The sequence below is a fragment of the Chelonia mydas genome, chromosome 4 (assembly GCF_015237465.2).
Source record: "Chelonia mydas isolate rCheMyd1 chromosome 4, rCheMyd1.pri.v2, whole genome shotgun sequence".
Taxonomy (NCBI): Eukaryota; Metazoa; Chordata; order Testudines; family Cheloniidae; genus Chelonia; species Chelonia mydas.
Genome location: NC_057852.1, coordinates 60757693 through 60779435, shown reverse-complemented (window position 1 = coordinate 60779435; position 21743 = coordinate 60757693). Strand labels below are relative to the sequence as shown.

Below are 21743 nucleotides of genomic sequence, written 5' to 3'. Positions count from 1 at the left end.
TAGCCTTTCTCCTCATAGGACCTCTAAAGGGTCTCTACAGAGAGCTGGATCTACATTCCTCACTTCAGATCCATTATCCCCGATGTACTCTATCTCGGAGAAGGCTAGAGAAAGAATGCAGAGACCAGTGGTTTGCTTTCTACCACCCTTTAATCTGTCTCCTTTAGGTATGTTGCCAAACCCCAGTTACTGGGGAGACTGGCTGTCCTGGAGCCCTTTGCCTTATTGTGGGCCACCTCAGGATTTTTTCAGTTATCCTCTACATACATGGAAAGTTAATGTTTCATCTACTAAGCAACTGGCAGTCCAGAGGTCCTCGGATCCAACTCCTCCAGATCCATCGACACTACAGACAGTGATGCCTGAAATACTGTCAGAGGAGGAAGAAAGAGAGGTAGAGTCCCCCTTTTTGACCAGGAGAATTTAGAAACAGACTATGAACCTGACTTATCAATAGGTGAACACTGGGAGGTGGCTTCAGCCTCCTCGTCTTCTGACACCAGTGCACAATTCCACAATTTGGTGAATCATATGGTATTCACTCTGACTCTAACTGCTGTGCCAGTGGAAGAGACTTCACACCCAGCGTTTGATGTCCATGGTGTTACTTCTAGGAGTAGAATATCCCTACTCATTTTGGTTGATTTGCCACAGCTGGCTAAATTCATGTGGTCTGCTCTTGCTTCTTGTCAACCTGTCTCCAAAAAAGCTGAGAAGTTGTATCAAATATCCTCTGAGAGATTTTCTTACTTTCATACCTGTCTGATAGATGTAACTCATTGGTGGTGGCTGCTGTCAGTAACAGGGCAAGATCTTGACAACCCCAGCCACCCAAGCTGATAAGGAGGGGGAAAAAATTGACTCCTGGTGAGAACGGTGTTCTCTTCATTGTTCCTTTGTATTAGGCTGGCGAATTATCAGGAGCTCATGGTCCGCTACCAATTCATAGAATCATAGAATCATAGAATATCAGGGTTGGAAGGGACCCCAGAAGGTCATCTAGTCCAACCCCCTGCTCGAAGCAGGACCAATTCCCAGTTAAATCATCCCAGCCAGGGCTTTGTCAAGCCTGACCTTAAAAACCTCTAAGGAAGGAGATTCTACCACCTCCCTAGGTAACGCATTCCAGTGTTTCACCACCCTCTTAGTGAAAAAGTTTTTCCTAATATCCAATCTAAACCTCCCCCATTGCAACTTGAGACCATTACTCCTCGTTCTGTCATCTGCTACCATTGAGAACAGTCTAGAGCCATCCTCCTTGGAACCCCCTTTCAGGTAGTTGAAAGCAGCTATCAAATCCCCCCTCATTCTTCTCTTCTGCAGACTAAACAATCCCAGCTCCCTCAGCCTCTCCTCATAAGTCATGTGCTCTAGACCCCTAATCATTTTTGTTGCCCTTCGCTGGACTCTCTCCAATTTATCCACATCCTTCTTGTAGTGTGGGGCCCAAAACTGGACACAGTACTCCAGATGAGGCCTCACCAGTGTCGAATAGAGGGGAACAATCACGTCCCTCGATCTGCTCGCTATGCCCCTACTTATACATCCCAAAATGCCATTGGCCTTCTTGGCAACAAGGGCACACTGCTGACTCATATCCAGCTTCTCGTCCACTGTCACCCCTAGGTCCTTTTCCGCAGAACTGCTACCTAGCCATTCGGTCCCTAGTCTGTAGCGGTGCATTGGATTCTTCCATTTCAGGGAGAAGATTACATTGTTTTTACATTACTTACCTGATGACAGAAGAAGGGTTGGCAAATGCCATTTTAATGGAGGGTCAAAATGTAGCCAAGCACTTCCCCAGGGCTCCTGTGACACTCTGGCCACTGCTGGCAAAGCATTGGTGTCTGTTGTGACCATCAGGAAGCTTTGCTTCATTCTTCCTCTCTAGCGCTAGACACTAGACTTAAGCTGTAGGATCTCCCTTTTGAAAGGGAGGGTCTTTTGAGCGAAAAGACAAATTACTGGAAAAACTAAAGGACATGAGATTGACAGCCCTCTTTCTGGGTTTGATTCCCTCTGCTAGGAGGAGGCCCTCTACTCCTTTCTGGTACCAGAGGGAGTCCTATCCCCATTCTTCATTGTCGTACATCTCATCGAGTAAAAGATGCCCACAGTATCAGCATCCTGCAGTTTTCCAGAGTCAGCATAGAAAGAGGCCTTTCTAATCCATATTTAAATCTAAACAACCTCCTTCCATGTCAGAATCTTTGTTGCGAAGCAGCAAGATTCAGTTTTGATGGGACTATCAAGAGTCGGGAGCTAGTTATTCAAGTCCAGTCTACCCCTTTTTTTGGAGACGGCTAGCCCACTTTATCAATTTATGGAGGTAGATTACATCAGACCTGTGGGTCCTAAAGATTGTAGAAAGGGACTATGCCATATAATTCAAACAACTGCCCTCCCTCCACACAGATTCCCTTACCCTTTCCTCTTCAGGGACCCCATTCACAAGGCTATTCTGCTTGCAGAAGTAGAAAAATGGCTTCTGATAGGATTGTGTCCAAATACGTGAGGGATCAGGGCTTTTATTCCTATTACTTTCTGGTGCAGAAGAACAACGATGGGTTTTGTCCAATACTAGATGTAAGGTACTTGAACAAATATGTTCGGAAGTCTCGTTTCTGTATGCTGACTTTGGCCTCCCTAATCCACTTTGCTATTTGTCCTGGATTGGTTTATGACCCTTGATCCAAATGACACACATTTTCATATATTGATTCATCACACTCATCGCAAGTACCTTCTTTTCTTGGCAGCAGGACACTTCAGCAGTATCAGGCACTTCCATTTAGCTTCTCCATGGTGCCCAGAGTTTTTATAATGTGCCTCTCTGTGGTAGCGGCTCATCTGAGGAATCAGGGTAGTTTTGTTTACCTCTGTTTGGGTGATTGGCTACTGAAGGCTGCTCTGTGTGAGGTCTTATTAAGTCATATTGTCTTTACAACCAACCTTTTCTCAGACCTGGGGCTCTAAATCTCCCAGAGTCAGTTCTTTGCCCTCCCTTTACAGGTTGTGTACTGGACTCTGTTGTGGGAGAGCCTTTCTACCACAGGACACATTTCTCAAATTAAACCAGTATCTATTGAAAATTCAGCAGTGTCCCACTCAAAGAGTAAAATTCTTCCGAGGTCTGATGGGCCTTATGGATCCACTACTTGCAATTAAGCAGTCTGTAACCTAGCCTCTTGGCTAGGGCATATAGCACACACAGTCGAGGGGCTTGCAGTCTTTGGGTGAGGCAAGCCACAAACGGGTCACAGGCCTTCCAGCCTACAGGGAGTATGCCACCACTCGAGTGCTGGGGCTGGTGAAAGGAAAGTAGGGGGATCCAGGCCTACCCTACTCCACTGGATCCCAGTCCAGGGCCCTAACAGTGGCAGGGGATCCCGCCACTAAGGTAGCAGGGTTCCTGACAAAACATGCTGACTCGTGTGGCAACAGCACAACCTGACTAATGTCTGGTTCCCCTGGGTTACTTCCTACCACAGGCCACTGGTGTGGCGCCGTAGTCGGCAGGTCCTCAGTCTCCTTGGGGTAGGTGACAGATGGCATTCCCAGCAGCTCCTCTCCACTCTTAGTCTCCTCCTCCAGGGCAGAGCACAGCTCAGGGTCTGGTCCGGAGTCCTGCAGTGGGCTAGAGACATCTGCGTCCTTCACTGACTCCAACCCAACTGCGCTAAAGGGCTCACTTCTTATACTTCCTGTCCCGACCCTCTGCTTCTGGTGTGGTGGGTGGGGCTGGCTTGGCTCCTCCCACCAAGGAGAATATAGTGGTTCCTGCATCTCGGGCTCAAAGGGGGGCCCCTCTGCCTCACTACACACTGTAATAGAGGCCAAAATTAAATATATATCCCAAATAAAAGAAATAATAAGGACCAAAGAAACTGCCACCATGGCTAAACAACAGAGTTAAAAGAGGTGATTGGAGGAAAAAAGGCATCCTTTAAAAACTGGAAGTCAAATCCTACCGAGGAAAATAGAAAGAATCATGAACTCTGACAAGTCAAGTTTACAAGTGCAATTAGGCAGACCAAAAAATATTTGAAGAGCAACTAACAAAAGACATAAAAACAAACAAACATTTTTAAAAATACATCAGAAGCAGGAAGCCCGTCAAACAATTAGTGGGACCACTGGATGATCAGGGTGCTAAAGGAACACTCAGGGAAGACAAGGCTGTTGCAGAGGATGTGAGGAAGATCCCCACACCTGTGCCATTCTTTTTAGGTGACAAATCTGAGGAACTGTCCCAGATTGAAGTGATGATAAGGTGGTTTTGGAACAAATTGATATATTAAACAATTAAGTCACCAGGTCCAGATGGTATTCACCCAAGAGTTCTGAACGAACTCAAATGTGAAATTGCAGAACAATTAACTATGGTATGTAACCTATCACTTAAACTAGATGTACCAGATAACTGGCAAATAGCTAATGTGATGCCAATTTTGATAAAAAGGTCCAGAGATGATCCTGGAAATTACAGGCCAATAAACCTAACTTCAGAACCAGGCATATTGATTGAAACTATAGTAAAGAACAGAATTATAAGAAACATAGACAAACATGATTTGTTGGGGAAGAGTCAATATGGCTTTTGTAAAGGGAAGTCATGGCTCACCAATCTATTAGAATTCTTTGACATAATTTCAACACAGTCCTTGAGTTTATATCAGTAGGCCTTTTGTTTGGATTAATTCAGTCTGTCTGTCTCCCTTTTGTGCCTTTAAAATCAGCATTTATTGTTAAAAGTGCATTGTAACATTTTTTTAAACTTTCACTTACCTTTCACAATTGAGCTCACAATTAGGGTACATTTGTATGCCCGGTTATCACAGCAGTGCTTGACTTTGCAACCTTAACAATATTCTTTTATCCTTATATGTAATCTATATCTTTATCTGTATAAGAGCTCCACATACCCACACACACACTACCTTTATATCAGATTGCTTTTCAGACCTGGCTATCTATAGTTAAGCTCCTAAATCCATATAGGTACCTAACTTGTTGTGTTCTTCGTTTGATTTTGGTTTTTGGTTTTTCAGGGTCAGTATTTACTGCCAAACCAGTGCCACACCTGGGCAAGAGTTCAGTTATTCACCTTCTTATAGAAGCCAAAGACAATGGAGACCCTGCTTTGACTGCTGTTACTTCAGTGGAGATACAGATACAGGATGTAAATAACTATGCACCTCAGTTCACAATGGCACTATACAATGTGAGTGTGAGTGAAGATGCCTCAGTCGGAGGGACTATCCTCACATTTTCAGCCATTGACTATGATTGGATACATGAAAATACATACATTGAATACTCTATTATAAGCAGCAACACTAATAACCTATTCCATGTGGAAACAAGTGTCATTGAATCAACACCACCTTACAAGATTGTTGGCAACCTTGTTTTGAGTAGTCCGCTGGATAGGGAAACTGCTTCCTCTCACCATGTGATCATTCTTGCATCTGACCGTGGAACACCTCCCCTGAATTCCAGTGCTACTGTTTTGATAACTGTACTAGATGTTAATGATAATCCACCAGTATTTAGCAATCTGGAATATCGCATTCATGTCAGAGAAAATATCCCAATAGGTAGTCATATCACTGTGGTTTCAGCAAATGACTGTGATGCAGGAGCCAATGCAGAGGTCACTTACACTATAATCTCTGGAAATGACAAGGGGCACTTTCGATTAGATGGGAAAACTGGCTCTGTGGATTTGATCAGAACTCTGGATTATGAGGAAACAATTAAATTCACTTTGACTATTCAAGCCTCTGATGGAGGGGTCAATGTAAGAAATGTGGCTTTTTCTGTTGTTTTTGTCAGTGTCCTAGATGACAATGATTATGCTCCACTGTTTTTGTTTCCCAGCCTGAACTGTGTTGTCCATGAAAATCTGCCTGCCTTTTCTTTTGTGTGCACAGTTTATGCACTGGATTTTGATACAGGTCCCTATGGACACCTTACTTACTCAATCCAGTCATCATGTTTGTCTGATCATGGATCTCCTCAAGATCATGACATGTTTTTCATAGACTCTTTGACAGGAGATATACAAACAAAACAAATGCTTGATTATGAAAGTCAGAATAAGTACTGTTTTATAGCCCAGGCAAAAGACAAAGGTGATTCAATAGCCACATTAACAGTTCAGGTAGATGTTGAAGGGACAGATGAATTTGATCCTGTTTTTACCGAAGATCAATATTTTTTTGGTCTCCCTGAGAAGAATGAAGCAGGTCAGCTGGTTGGCAAAGTGGCAGCATCCGATAATGATGCTGGATTGGATGGAGTTATTCACTACTCCCTGTTAAAACCTTCTCCATTCTTTTCGGTAAATCAGAGCAATGGAAATATCTACTTGACTAGAACTCTTCACAGAAAGAAGAGCAGTACCAAAAGGAAAGATGACAACCTTGAATTGTTAGTAAGAGCTCACAGCCCCAAGCTGGACTCTAAATCCACTACATGCACTGTTCTGGTAAATATTTCCAACTCTCCTGAGAATTATTCCATAGCATCTGTAAACATCCTGTCTATTAGCCTTACTATCTCTTTTGTAGTGTTCCTGCTGCTTGCCATCAGCCTTATTGCACTTATTCTGAGATACAAACGAAAAGACATGATAAACTCCTCTATGAAAAGAGAAACATCATCTTCATCAGCTGATTTGAGCTTGACCCATGAAGATAATATTCCTAAGGACTGCCAGAAACTCCAGAGCACTGAAAGTAGTACACTTCCCATGGGCTCCATAACAGAGTGGTTGAGTTTGGTAGGCATCAGAGAAAAGGAAGATATTGGTAACCCCAGCAGGCACTCAGATTCTAGTGGTCATGGCTCAGCAGAAGGGGAAACTGCAGAAGATGAGGAAATCAAAAGGATCAATGAGCATCCATGCAGAAAGGGGTTGGGTTCAGCTTTAAGTGAGCGAGGCTCATGCGTGCCAGACTCAGGAATTCCAAGAGACTCTGACCAGTTATCCTGTCAATCTGGAGAAACTGATGTGTTCACTGCCACTCAAAATTCAGAGAGCTTCCACACCTTCAAAGATGAAGGAGGAGGAGAAGGCTGTGACCCAAACTATGCCCATAACAAAATTCTGTCCCAAACTCTTCAAAAAATTGGGATAAAAGAGAGAGACATAATGACAGACATCACAAGAGAATACATCTTCATCTCTGATGGCCAGGATTCCCGGTATGGATCACTTGCAAACCTTATAGCCTCTGATGAGGATCTTAGAGGAAGTTACAACTGGGATTACCTGCTTACTTGGGAACCCAGATTTCAGCCTCTTGCCTCTGTGTTTAATGATATTGCAAAACTGAAAGATGAAAGCTTACAAATTCATAGCTTTCCTAAGGAGAAGAAATCTTTTATTTTCCCTCCTCCCTTGATAACATCAGTAGCTCAACCTGGCATAAGGACAGTGCCACCACATCTGCCAACTATAATACCTGGGCAGGCATTTAAAAAATACCCTTGTTCTCCCCTTATCCATAATCTTAGATACCCTTCACTGGCCATGACTCCCAGTTTTTCTCCTTCTCTGTCTCTACTTACCATGCAGACTCCTACAGCTTCTCCAGTGAGGTCAGATGCAGGACTGACAGGAACATGCCAAACTGGCCAAATTCATGCAACAGAGGAAGAAGTTCAGGTGTAGGTGATAACCACTGGTAAAATGTTAAAGGAAAATTTGGGTTAAAACATATTTGTTCATTGTTTAATGAGTAAAACAGCATGTCAGAGCTATATCATCAGTATTCATTTTATTTTTTTATGGTTTACAAAAGATAAGATACTTTAGTCATAAACTTTCTCACTATCATGTTCTTTGCAAAATACGCTCTAAACCTGTGAGGGTCGCCCTTTAATTACCTTTTTCTATCTACTAAAAGCCCTGGTATCTAATGTAAATCACATACCCAGGTCTCTGATAGCTGACTTACCCAAATGACAGGCTATATTGTTTATCATTAAGGATTTCAATGACTCTTCATTGTGATTAATGGTTTATCGCTGAGGATTTCAATTTAAAATGCTGACTGTTGGTGAGGGTTACCTTTAATACCTCTCTGCCTCCCTTAAGCTATTTTTGTGGCAGCTGGAAAGTTGGCTACCTGCGGATTTCTCTTGTGTAGGGGAATCCACTTGGAATGTGGCTGAGGTAGCATCTCCAGTCTCAGGATCAGGGCAGTATAAAGGTTGTATAAAGCCATCTGTGACTCCCCCACTCATCACTGGGACTATGCTGAGTACATCTCAGCTGGTGCAGAAAATCTAGCCCTGTATGTAATATATATCATACATATAACAGCTTATGTGTATATGTACACACATACAACCTATGCTGTTTCTGTGTGTGTATGTATCGTATCAATAAAACACACATACATATGCTTCTACCATAATTTTAACTCAGAATTGGCACTTGGGGAACAGGACAGGGTGAACTACGGGAAATATGCCTTACAAAGGGTAAGGGTGGCTACCCTTTTGGAATCAGTGGGTATATTATATGTGTAATGGTTTCTGAGCAGCTTTGCCCATGATCACATGTTTGGATCCTTTCTGGATATAAACTGACATTGCTCCTAAGTTATCTGTACACAACATACTGTTCCTAAGAGTATGCAGGCAACAACTGTTTCCAAGAAAAGAAATAGAAAGAAAAGAATCAGAAATGGAGTCAGCCAGAAGCCTGTGCCAGGAAGGGGAAAGCAAAGGAAAGTAGTCATTCTCAATTAATATATGAACAGGGAATTATAAGCTTATGGGCATAGGGCCATGACTGAGAATGCTTTTGGGGTCGTTATATTGGCCACCTCAGGGTTACATAAGCTTCCTTGGACCTTTTTCCAAAGAAGGCAGAGTGTATTTTTTCCATTTTGTCTTGTTACAGGATGCATGTCTGGTTTTTGAAATTTCAAAGTTAATTTATGAACTTTCACACTAAATAGTTTTGGGTTATTCTGGATACTGTAGTTATTTTTTAGCACCCAAATGGGCAGTATTAATTTATGAACTGTGTATTGGTGGGAAATGTATGTACATAAAAATAACCAAAATGTAATGTCATGCTAATAACAAGTATAATTGTGTAGCTAAAAATATAATATTTTAAAAAAATAATTTTATGTACTTTTTTACTACTAACAGTTAAAAATTATCCACATAACATACCTCCCATTTGTTAATGTTCTAATGTCTGCTGACCTATTAGGTTCTGATTTGTACGACATGTTAATAGAATGAAATGTGCCCATTGTGGTGTGCAGTTATGTACCGCTACAGTTTCAGGAGGTGTTAATGGCACACAGTGCTCAATTATCTGTCTGTTCAACTCCAAATGAATGTTTTCAGTATCAGTACTCGTGATCAAGTGAGAGTTTGGTGCTCCGAAGAGGAGCAGTGAACATTTTTATTCACATTATGATAGTAGGAATCATCTTTATCCATAGATGATCAGTGGAAGAATAAATATTTTGCACAGCATTATTGTGTTTGATTTTTCATGAAGTGCTGGACACAATACTGCTGCATGAAGGTGACCATTTTTTCCCACTAATATCACTTGTGACAGCTGGAGTGTCCTTCTCTTTAGAAATGTCCAAAACATATAATGACCACCCAGAAAAGGTAATACGAGAGCTCTGTAATAGATACTAGCAATTCAGTAATTAACAATAGTCAGTGTGCACTAACTGATACACTAGTTAGCTATGTTAGCTGAGAGACCAAGTGGAATGCACATAGAAAATGAACTCATCTGTAAAATCCAGGACAGGTTTGAAGACCTAAAGTACATCTGTTTCCTGTAACCATTCCAGATCAGGCTATGTAGATTCTCTGTTAGGTATAGTGTAGAGGTAGTGCCCGCCAATACTATCAGCAGAAACAGGTAGACAAGTTACACGTGTGGAAGGTAGAAAATAAGTCCTGAATTGAGAAGAAGTCCCAATACAATTGAGGCAGATCAGATATATAAAAAGTAGAAGGGCTAGATTCACAAAAGGACTTAGGAACATAACTGTCCACTCTGGACACCTTAATCTCAGAAACAGGGATCCACTGGGATTCACAAAACCCCCACTCAGCGGTCTCAGAACCCTGCAGGTGCCCACATTTGCAGTTAAAATTCTCTACCTGCCTGTGTGTCTGCCTCTGAGTATGCACACTGCAGTCCTAACTCATGTACCCAGCTGCCTTAGCCCCAGAGCAATGCACAAACTGGGAGAAGAAAAGCGTTTTTCCATTAAGCTGCCTGCAGGGCCCGATCCAGTAAGCCTGCTTAGACTTCGCCTACTGCATCAGGCCCTATAAGCAATTTTCTACAGGATGCTCGGTGTGGTAGAAAGTAGAGTGAGGAGAAGGAGCAGTTCCCTTGGTAATCGTTAGCCCAGGGGGTAGGGTACTCGCATGGGATATTTGAGACCCCTTGTTCAAGTTCTCTCTCCTCCTGAGGGAGGGGGTCTCCCACCTCACAGAGTGCTCAAACCACTGAGTTAGGGGATATTCTTATGTGGGGCTCCCTCAGTCTCTCTCACTGAAGCTGTTTCACTGTGGAATAAATATATACATATATATTTTTAAGTAAGTGTAGGATGGGTTGCAGCTGAGAATCTCAGGCAGTTGGAGGTGCTTCCCAGCAGCACAGACTTCAGCACCTGTCTGGGAATCCCATTCTAAGGCACTTATCTCTCCCCTTGTAAAGCTAGCCGAGGCACCTACCTCAGGCTTTGTGAATCCCAGTGATTTTCTGGACACCTAAAAGTGAAGTGGGGTGACGCTGAGCATCACCACATCTAAGTTTTCTTGTGAATATAGCCCAAAATGTTCAGCTGATTTGGTTGTGAATCTCTACAGATTCCCTTGTGCGTCATGTCTCAGTGCTACACCCAAGGGATTATTTCTGCTCTTCTTCTTTGTGCTGGAAACCTCAGGAATTGTTCTTCTCATTGCTGCATATGTCGTTAAAAATGCTATGCATGGTTCCATTCAATCAAAATTATTTGGCAGCCTAGTAAATGATCAGGTGACATAGTCTTAACTTCATATCTGATAAATCTGGAATGGATACAGTACAACCCCCATCTACTACAGATGATACCCTAAACAGACAGGTTCTGTTATATGAATTTAGACTGACTATATATATGACAAATAAGTCTTGACATTAAATTAACCAATGGCTCATCCTGTATTCATCTCCAAGGACCCTACATGGATACCAATCATTGCTATTCGGGTGCTAATTTCAAAGTTGCCTTGAGCAGGTTTAATTTTCTCCTTTTAAAATGTTTCTCATGGAAGAGGTTCATAATGAATAAGGGGTTTGGGCCTGATCATACCACCTTGTTTTGGAAGTTCACACCCAGTTTTCCCACAGTCCACCTGAAAAGTGAGCAAACCATGTGCTCTTCCTTGTGGCTTTCCTTGCATCTTCAAGAACAGCTTTTTTTTTTTAATCCCTCTTTGAAAGAATTGGATATGACTTGCATCCTATTTGTCAAAAGCATGCTGTATTCCAGATGAGCTAACTAGCCCGTGATATTTTGTTTTGCATTAAAGTTCTCCAGTAAAATTTCTTCTTTATCTATCGATTTACTAATTCTGTATCAGAGAATAACACTAACCCTATGTATTGCTGTCTCATGTGTGGCTGACCTTAATAATGTGAATATGCAAGGCAAGTGTCTGCAATAAATCATGTGTCAGCTCTTTTAACCTACTCTTTTTTCTTAAGTAAACAATATAATTTGTATAATTTATCATGAGTTTAATATTAAACTTTCCTCAAACAGTCTGTTACTTTGCAGATCTGCATACCAGTTTTAGCACTTTGGAGGAGGCACAGAACTTGTTAGTGGAAAATCATATTAAGCTCAAACTGCATAAACTATCAAATAAAAGACAGTTGTCTCTTCTGGAATTTTGGGTGCCTGCCATTCTGTATTTGCTTGTTGGCAGCCTTGAAAACACTGGTGTAAATCAGTACCAAATGGATATCAAAATTCCATATATGAGTAGTAATCATTGAATTGGCATTCGAGCAAATTCCTATGCAAACCCCCCCCCCCTCATATCTTTAGGGAATCCACCATTTAGGAGTTATAAAAATATACTAAAAAGCACCATAAAACACGGGCTACCTATATGCTTATATATTTAGTCCATAATATATCTTCAGTTGAAAGCAGCCATTGGTTCTAAGATATTTTTTATCTAATTTCAGATAAAAATGTATCCTTGTTGCTAAAACTATACTCCACGTTTAGTGTGCCGCTAATTCCTAGCTGATGTTTGTAATTTACATTTTATTTCCACCTGTTATTTTTTTTCTTTGATATGTGTACTGTCCTGGAGTGTATCAACATTTGTAAGTCTTTACAAATATATATATATATTAATATATTAATAGTGTTAATATATATACACATACACACACGTGTGAATACTATGCTTTAAAGAGATTATAAGCCAAATACTGAAGTCTTTACTCAATCAAAAGTCTCATTAAATCATGAGACACAGGATCAGACTATTGACAGGTGTGCAAATATAGCTTTATATTATTGCCAACCACTATACTAGCAGGGAGAAAAACACTATCATGTAGGAAAAGATAGGTCCAAAGTTCCCTAGAAAGTTTTAAATACTCTAGCTTCACATATTCAAGATTGTTCATGAGACCACTCTGATTAGACAGCCAGCTCTCTTTAGAGTATCCCCAAATATAATGGTTACACTTCTTTGCAAAGACAACCCCTTCATGTGCAGGACTTGAATGATGTCTGTATAATGGGGGAGTTGGCATTGTTTTGGTAAATGAGAAAGAATATTGTGGCCATCCAAGATACTCTGGGGAGCAGATGGGAATTAATGGCACAATTGGTGAAAGCTGGAGGTCTGTGGTTTTATTTTGGCTTGTCTAACAAGTGAAGTGAATTTGGTGGTCACTTCCCTGGTCCTTAGTGACCTATATAACAAAACCTGAACGTTGGGGGAACGTGTGACCTGATTCTCCATTTATGAGCAGGAGAAGCCCAGGACTGGAATAACCAAAGTGCTGTAAAGTGAGGCTGTGATGCACTTGTGGAGTTTCCTAAGATAATTGCTGGTGCCAAATTTGGTTAGATATTCACTTTCTCCTGATATTTTCAAAGCTGGCTAGAGATTTGGATAAACAAAATGAATTGGAATCTGGCATCCAGATCCCTTAGGTGGCTTTGAAAATCCCACCCTAAATTCACACTAAATTTTAAAAATACATTGAAAAGTAGAGATGTCCAGGAAGGGTGCATTGTAGAGAGGAAAATCTTAGTCTCATGCTTTGTTCCTCTAATAAAACCTTTTAACTATTTTAGTCTCACACTTTACATTACTATTGGATACACTCTTCATAGCTATGAACATTTCAAATGCTTTCCCCTCCCCCTGCTTTAAAATGTAGGATATATACTGGAAATGCAGCTGTAAAATACACAGGCGGGAAGGGTGAAATGGTTCTTTCTTGTTACCTCCATTGAAAACACAGAGCTGATCATCTCAAGAGTGCTTTACTGCCGTGTCAGTGCTTGGGTGAATGTGAAAACTCTTGGTCCCTGAGGCAGCACTAAACCAGAAGCTTTCATGCCTGAAAATGAAGATTCCGTGATAAAGAGCTGCAGTGATTTACCAGATAGTTCAATGCTTCGATTAAAAAATGTCACTGTAATTATAGCAGCTCTGGTTCATTGCATATTAAGATGAAAATCAAGGGCGGCGACACCACCAAATGTTTTAAAATCAGGCTACCGCCTAAGTGTCAGTGTCTCCATAATCTCTAGAAACTGAACCTTACACTTAGTATCGCTTTGAAGCTCAGAATACTCAGTTAAAATTGCGTGTGGTTGTGAAGATGTTGGCATTTGAACAGATGTCAGCTATCTTAGGAAATGGAAGTTGAGTTGTAGATTGAGAGGTCTGGGCAGCTAATAGTGATAGTTATATAAAGAGCTACATTTGAGAACCAGTGGGACTGGATTCTGCCCTCACAGTGTAAATCTGAGGACTGCTCCAGATGTTAATGAAGTTATTTAGATTTACATTGCGGTAAGTGAGAGCAGAGCCTGGTCCCACCGCATTTTATTAAACTTTCAAGTCTTGAGACTAAAAGAGTGTCTAAAATAGCTTCACTGATACCATTTCCAAGAGAGTTTAATAACAAGGTCAACGCAGAATGGGGTTTACACTGTTTGCATTTTACTACTCAGAAACTCTTGTTTCATGTTCCACACGACGAGGAACTGACCAATGTTTTCTCCTAGCTCTTCCATATGAGAAGTTCTGGGGTTCATTTAATTTTGAAAAGTTTAAAAACTCTTAGGCTCTTATCCCACCCCTGGGACTTCCATTACTTAACAGGGCTTGGATTGGTATGGAACTGCACCTGGAAGAACTGAGCAAGATGTTTCTTGCTGGAACTGCAGTAAGTATCATTGGCAGCAGAGAACTGGTCCCCTGATGTGCCGGGGATATAAACCAGCAGGGGAGGAGCTAAGAAAGAGAGCAAGAGCCTGGAATTGAGAGTGGAACAAGATTAGAGTTTTCCCTTATAATTCATAATGATTGACACAAGCCTTGCCTTAGGTACTTATTTTGGACTACAGTTTAGGGAAGTCTCCTGGGCCTTAAAGGGGCAGCATACTTATTACTGTTTTATTCTAAATTTCAATAAACTAAAGTCTGTTGCTTCATCAGCCACAGAGCTTACCGGCCTGCCACAGAGAAAATCATGACTTTACAATCGTAATTTCTCAATCCATCTCCATCCATCTTTTCTGGACATCACATGCTGAGTGGGGCTAGTCTTCCAAATGGTCATAATGGGCACTGAAAAACAAACAAAAAACAACCACCACGAGGAAATGTGCTTAAAGAACAGTTTCAACCATACTTAAGATTCATCCAGCCCTTGTACTCCCCTCACTAGTGTTTATTTCACATTGTAATGTGGCCTGATAGATCATGACTGATTTGGCACCTCATGCCAAAGATTGACCACATAGCTCACTGGATGGAGAGTATAGAGGTTTAAGCAATCTGCTAAATATTCACTGGCAGCAGAATTCCAAAACACTAGGGCAGTGGGTCTCAAACTTTTTTACTGGCGACCCCTTTCACATTGCAAGCCTCTGAGTGAGACCACCCCTAATAAATTAAACACACTTTTTAATATATTTAACACCATTATAAATGCTGTAGGCAAGCAGAGTTTGGGGTGGAGGTTGGCAGCTCGTGACCCCCACCCCATGCAATGACTTTCCTATTGCCTGAGGGATCCCGACCCCCAGTTTGAGAACCCCTGCACTGGGGTTTCTATCAAAAGTACACTGCTGAATGCCATGTGCTGTACATTATCAACAATAGGTTTGGATTCTTGATTTTACTCCAGATTTTTTCCATATCTAGCTAAAGTGTTTGTGTGCACAGTTGTCACCCCTCATGTGTTTCTTGTAACTTAGTGTTAATAACTGAAAATTGGTGATTCTGATTCCTAATTGTTTAAGGTGTGAAATGGAAGAAGTGAATGTTTCACATTAAAAGGATACAGTACGTTCCATCAGAATAATTAGATATAAATAGAGGTTTAGCAATACAAAGCCTCCTCATTCCAATGGTGTTTACCAGTTTCTGGATGTGTTTTAATGATTTTTTTTTTACTCCAAATAAATTGAATTAAGCAGCTCTATTAATATCACACAAACAAAAAGCCCCAAGCAAATGTGGGTACTATTAAGTTATTGTAGACATAAAATGACAGGCCAAGAAGGACATTCATCTTAACTACACATCTTAGAGTAAATTAGTGAGAGGCATTTCCATCCACCTCCTTGAGATGTTTAGCATTTAAAGGATCTAGTTTTAGTCCTAAGGTTGGAAAATACTGCTAGAAACATAGAATTACTCAGCAATTCTTAGGCCTCTTTCTCATTTACACTAGGGATTCTTATTACTACAACCTCTTTAAGACCTCTTTACACTGTAAGAGTGCTATACGGTCACTGAGATCATGATGAAGTGTCAAAATTCTTAATTGGCAAATTGGACACTGTGTCAATTCCCTTATTCAAATATCCTTATAGCATGATCAGTGAATCCATAAACTTCTTGCTCATAACTAGGAAAGAACTGTTCCTAGGTATGAGTAATACCCTGATACCTTTTCAAAGGATATCCATTCTCTTTTTGGGGTATGAGCAAACATCTCTTTTGGAAGAGTCCTTTGGATTGATTCCCTCCCCCAGGGACTCTTAGCAAATTCTTTTCTTTCAGTAAGGTTTGTTAACATGTCCGTATAATCAATGTCCCAGGACAGCTTAGCAGCCTTCTTTGATTTACATTTTGTCTGTCTGCACAATCTTTTATAAGCAATAGTCATGTAATATTATATTTTAAAGGGAATTTTTTTAAAGGATGGTTCATCAGTGAATTCTCTCATGGTCTGTCATTTTAAATTTAATACCATAGGAATATATCACAGATTAATCGAAAATTTTGTTTAGCTTACAGATATGAAGCAAACACTGTATCATCTCCCCTATAAAACTCTTCACATGTAAACTTCCCATATAAAACTCTCTAAATGTACAGTGTTTTATAGCCCACAGGTTTAAGCTTCTGTTCAGTGTCCTAGAAAGATTGTCCATATTTTGGACCTGACTCCAATCCAAGAACCACTGAGCATCTGCCAGAATCAGGACCTTGTTTTGTTTCTTATTGTTTTATTCCTGCCTCCTCCATTCTGCCCATGGGGCCAGCCTTGTCCACTCGCTTGTTAGCTTCCCACACAAACCTCTTTAGTATCTTGTTCCATGTTGTAATCCATAAGGCTGCTATTTTCTCCTTCACATCTCGTCTCAAGATTCACCTCAGCTCTAACACCTACACGAAATCAGCCAATTTAGGATGGCCAGATGGAGGTACAGATGAGACTAGTTGGCACTTTATCTAAAATAGTGATTAAAAAATACTTTTGTAGAGATATGTCTGCCTTCCTACATTAACTATAGAAGCTATTAATGCTCCTTAATATAAATATAAAAATTGTATATATCTGTGTCCTGGGTCGACCTATTGAATTCCAGGAGGTGGGCGGGCAGAAGCCCACCCATCTCTGAAGGGCCCTCCCCCAGCCTAAGGGGAGAAGCAACTAAAATGGGGCCCAAATGATTCTGGGGGACAACTAATAAAACAGGGACAGGAGCGAGATCATAGGGCCATAAGCAGAGAACCGGAGGGGAACACCAAGCAGAGGACCCCAGACAGTGTCTACTGCTCCTCAAAGGTGTCTAGACAGCCAGAGGATGCGGCCAAGAGGAACAGTGCTTGGATGCATAATAGAAGGGAGGAGTGGAAATAGGCCCCACAGTTGCAGAGCACCTCCCCATTCAGCATCATCCTCCTGGTTTTATAGATGGCCACTTTGGCCAGTCCAAGGAGAAGATTAATGAAGAGGTTTCGCAACTTTATGGGGCCCCAGACAGGATGTGCATAGATCAGGAGGTGTGGGGAAAGTACAGCCAGAACCTTAGGAGAAGGTTCTGGAGGAGCTGGAAAAGGGGCTGCAACTGGTGCATGCTAGGTAGATGTGTACCAGGGTCTCCCTTACTGCAGAAGGGGCAGGTATCAGGGAGAGGGGTGAACGCTGCTAAGTACACGCCTCTGTTTATGGCTCCATGAAGGAGCCACCAGCTGATATCCGTGGCAGGCCGTGGAACCAAGGTAGAATACAGACTGGTCCACCAGGGCTCCTTACCCTCAACAGTTGGAAGGAGGTCCTGCCACTTGGTGCCAGGGCAGGACATGAGGGTGAGGAAATGATATGGAGCACAAGCGTGTACAGATGTGTATTTGGTGCGGTTCGGAAATGAACCAGCTGCAGGTCATACAGCCAGCTCAGGTTACAGGGTGGACCCAGGACACAGCTATATACAATTTTTATATTTATATTCATTTATTATGGAGGAGAGTTGATAGCTTCTATAGTTAATGTAGGAAGGCAGACATACCTCTGCAAAAGTATTTTTAATCATTATTTCAGATTAAGTGCCAAGTAGTCTCAGCTGTACTGCCAATATAATTTTAGAATGCAAAGAAATCAGTTAATAAACACTTTCTTATTTCTGTCATGAGACTGACCCTATAAGTGTTGCCTTCTGCATATTGGTGTTGAATGAAACCTAGCAAGACACTAAGGGGACAGCAGTGAAAATAACTGTCCAATGTGAAGGATTTTGAGGCCTGTATTGAGTAAAGCTATACTACTGGTATGAACTGGATTTGGGGGGAAACAAGAAATCCATGTAATTTTAAGCGAAAGAAGAAAATGTAAACAAAAATATGTTTAAACAGATCCATCAATAACGTAGCATTAGATAGCTTTACCTTGTAAAACTCACAGTGTAATCCCCTTTGGCCTGTAATTCTGTGCTGTTAATTTCAAGGACTCTGTGTAGAATAGTATGTATAGGTACATGGTCTTTACCTAAGAATTCCTTCCCTCCTTGCATCAAAAAGGTTAACTGAATAGTTTCTAAAATTTTCTGACTCCATTCAATCGACGGAAAACTTTTTGGAAATAGGGCATAATCCAGAGCTCACTGAATTCAATGGGAGTTTTTTCATTAATTCAATAGGCTTTGGACCCTGTCCTTACTGAGGCATGTATTATTTAATAAAAGCTTGAATAATCTCAATGGCATACCTTGTAGAATATCTCATGGTATGTTAACTTCTAAAATTGATGTTTCTTCTTCCTCATATTTCAACTGCTGGGCCATTAGCTTGCTAGGTTTATTATCCCATTCTTACAGCTGCACTTTATGCAAACTAGATTAGGCTTCTATATAATGAGAAGATTACATTTGTCTCTTAATTACAGTCACTTGATCTCTTCTTCTTGGTCTTTAGTCCTTGCTTGTTTTGTTTCCAATTTCTTCATTTCCTTTTTCTGTCTCTTCTAATTTGTCATTCATCTCCCTCTTTAGCTGATGTAACAGAGGTAACCTCTTACTAGAATCTTTAAATGAGTCCCATACCCGAGGAGACTGAACTATGATTGATTTATGTTTTCTAACTGTATTTACTGAAGAGGTCATAAATCCTGAATTAGTTACACATTTCTTGACATTGTTGTGCCAGTCTCTTAAGTAAGAATAAAGAGTATATAACCAAATATACTGTATATACTTGTCTAATATATCTATTATATTTTGGTGGGACCAGTAGTGGCTGCTTGAATTAAAATAAAGATTCATCTTAGATTGTAACTCAGAACCATCCAACTTTTCCAGTTGCCAATAACTTTCTCAAACACATTTTTTTAAAAATTAAGATTTTGGAATGACATGTTCCATGTTGTGTCCCTTCCCAGAGGCAAATTTATTTTGGATAGTTTCAGCATAACCCCTTCAGCCATTTCTGAATTCCACATTTACAAAAATGTATATACACTTGTCTCAAGGTATGTCCTGAGCAGAAATTTTGTTATGCATATCTCAAGAATGTGATTTTATTAATATTTGGCATGCTTGAGGATCTCAGTGTGATGTAAACAACAAACCAAATTTCAAGGAATTTGGTTAATTTGTTTGGAAGATGAGCACTGAAAGGGCTTGTTTGGTTTTCACAGTTCAAATTTATTCAGAAAGAACAATATGAAAGGTTGCAAACAGTAACCACAACTTAAGGCAACTAGTAGATATGGTGTAATGGAGGAAATATAGAAATCTATATTTGGAAGAAGCCTGATTAAACTTAAGACTTTGGCCCATATCACGCCATCAATCTTTAAGTATTGCTCCCAGTTACTCCTACCTCTCCATAATAATGAAATGGGCAATAAGAGAAAAAAATCACTAAAGGCTTCATTATGAGCCTGGCTGTCTGCCTGTGCAGGGAAGCAACAGGACCTAGGAGCTCCCTTATTCCCCTGACCTGATTACCACTATCAGCAGAGATAGCACAGAATGACAGCAGCTGTTGTCACACAGGTAGGTAGAAAGTAAACAGGCAGGAATGGGAATGAGAAGACCCAGCTCCTCCCACACACCTCAACACATTGGCTAGCACCAGTGCAGAGGTCTGGTACAGTTTACTTCTCCCCTTGAACAGTTCTGCCCCTTACTCAGACTGGATTATAGTAAGTTTTTATACACAACAATTTCGCCCTTTAGAAGCCAATATCTCATGGTCAGCCAAGGATGGAAATAAAAGGTCTTGTCCCACAGAAAACTGGGAGAGAGGTTCCTGGCTTTTTAATGGGAATGAAGCTCCTGTTTGTAACCTGAAAGGGTCATGAGATGTTAAACCTATCTGTTGTCTCAATATTTCCCATCTTGTGACTCAGTTCAGGGTAACATGGGGTGGGGGAGAAAATCCATGTCTGGGAAGAAGGGGAGAAGAAGGAAACATTTCTGTGACAGAGCTTTCCCTGTCTCCCCCCACACAGTTGTTGGAAACAATTCAGAAGTTTGGAATTTTAGAAATAATCCCAGTGGGGAAAGATTAGTGAGCAGAGTGCAGGTGAAAATCAAAGGGACATGGAAAAGCCATTTATTGTATGAGTAAATACATCAGCTCAGCAAAGAAAAATGCTAGAACTCTTCTCGGCACCTCCAAACTGACTGCATTGAAGACACCAGAGTTCTACATAGGAATCTAGCCTCGCCCTCAAATTAGTACCAGTGAGCAGGGTTTCTATAAATGAGCTGTCCGCCATTTTGGCTACTTCTTCAATCAAACACACACCGACACTGATGCAAAGAAGCAGCCAAAATGAAAAAGGTATTTTTTATGAAAAAGGACAGTAAAGGGAAGAGAGATAGCAAATGCTGGGATAAGAGCATGTACTTTCTTCCCAGCCTACTTGTTCTAAAGAAAAACAAACAAAAATGTCCTGAAATTCTGTGGGAAAGTAGCTATCTTAGCACTCCTTAGCAAAATGGCAACCAAGTCTCAAGAATTTAGCACACAAACTACTGCAATGTTGCAATGCAGGTAAATTATCATTCAAGTCCAAATTTCCTAGATGCTGAAAGTCTTCAAACGATGATATATGGTATAGTCTAGGCCTGAATTAATAGTCATAGGGCTTGTATTTAGATACTGGTATTATTTTCCATGTTGGGGCAGGATTCCCCTATCTTTTTATTCCCCTTAAACGGGTTGGGAAAAACAATACAAGATGTGGCTTCTAGTGATATCCTGTCTTTGGGAGCCCTTACCAGGGTTTTTTCCTGGGAGGGGGTAGCAAGCCCCCAATCTGAGATATATATATGTATTTTAACATTCTAGTAGTGTTCAGTCAGGATCAGAGCCTCGTTGTGCTGGGTGCTGTCCACACATCATACCAAACGTTCTCTGCCCCAAACAGCTTTCAGTCCAAGGCCCTGTTCCTGCAATGGGCTGTAGATCGGTAGACCCCTGTGCCCATGGAGCCCCCTGGACGCCCTGAGCTACAACCCTGTCCCTGATCTCCATCCAGGGTAGGCAGCACAGATAAGTCCTGCCTCTTATTCAAGGTTTGTGGGGAAACTACAATCTAGTCCTCTGTGAATAGTTCAGTTGATTTCAATTCTCCCTTAGCGTTTCAGTGGCAGTTCTCATGAAGGTGTACTTAAGATGTGAGAGAATCTGACCCATACAATTAAAGTCATGTAGTTTTATATTTCCCTTTACAA

At 41.0% G+C, this 21743-nt stretch overlaps 1 protein-coding gene across 2 annotated transcripts in view; it reads left to right on the top strand.

Moving 5' to 3' along the window:
- Positions 1–12317, top strand: part of DCHS2 (dachsous cadherin-related 2) — a 235685-nt gene extending 223368 nt beyond the window's left edge. The window contains exon 18 of one of the 2 annotated variants that reach the window (XM_043545864.1): positions 5052–12317. In XM_043545864.1, coding sequence (XP_043401799.1) covers positions 5052–7681 — 2630 coding nt within the window. In that variant the 3' untranslated portion in view covers positions 7682–12317. The remainder of the gene's footprint in view (positions 1–5051) is intronic. The other variant, XM_027833465.3, reaches the window with a different exon arrangement.
- Positions 12318–21743: the final 9426 nt, after the last annotated feature.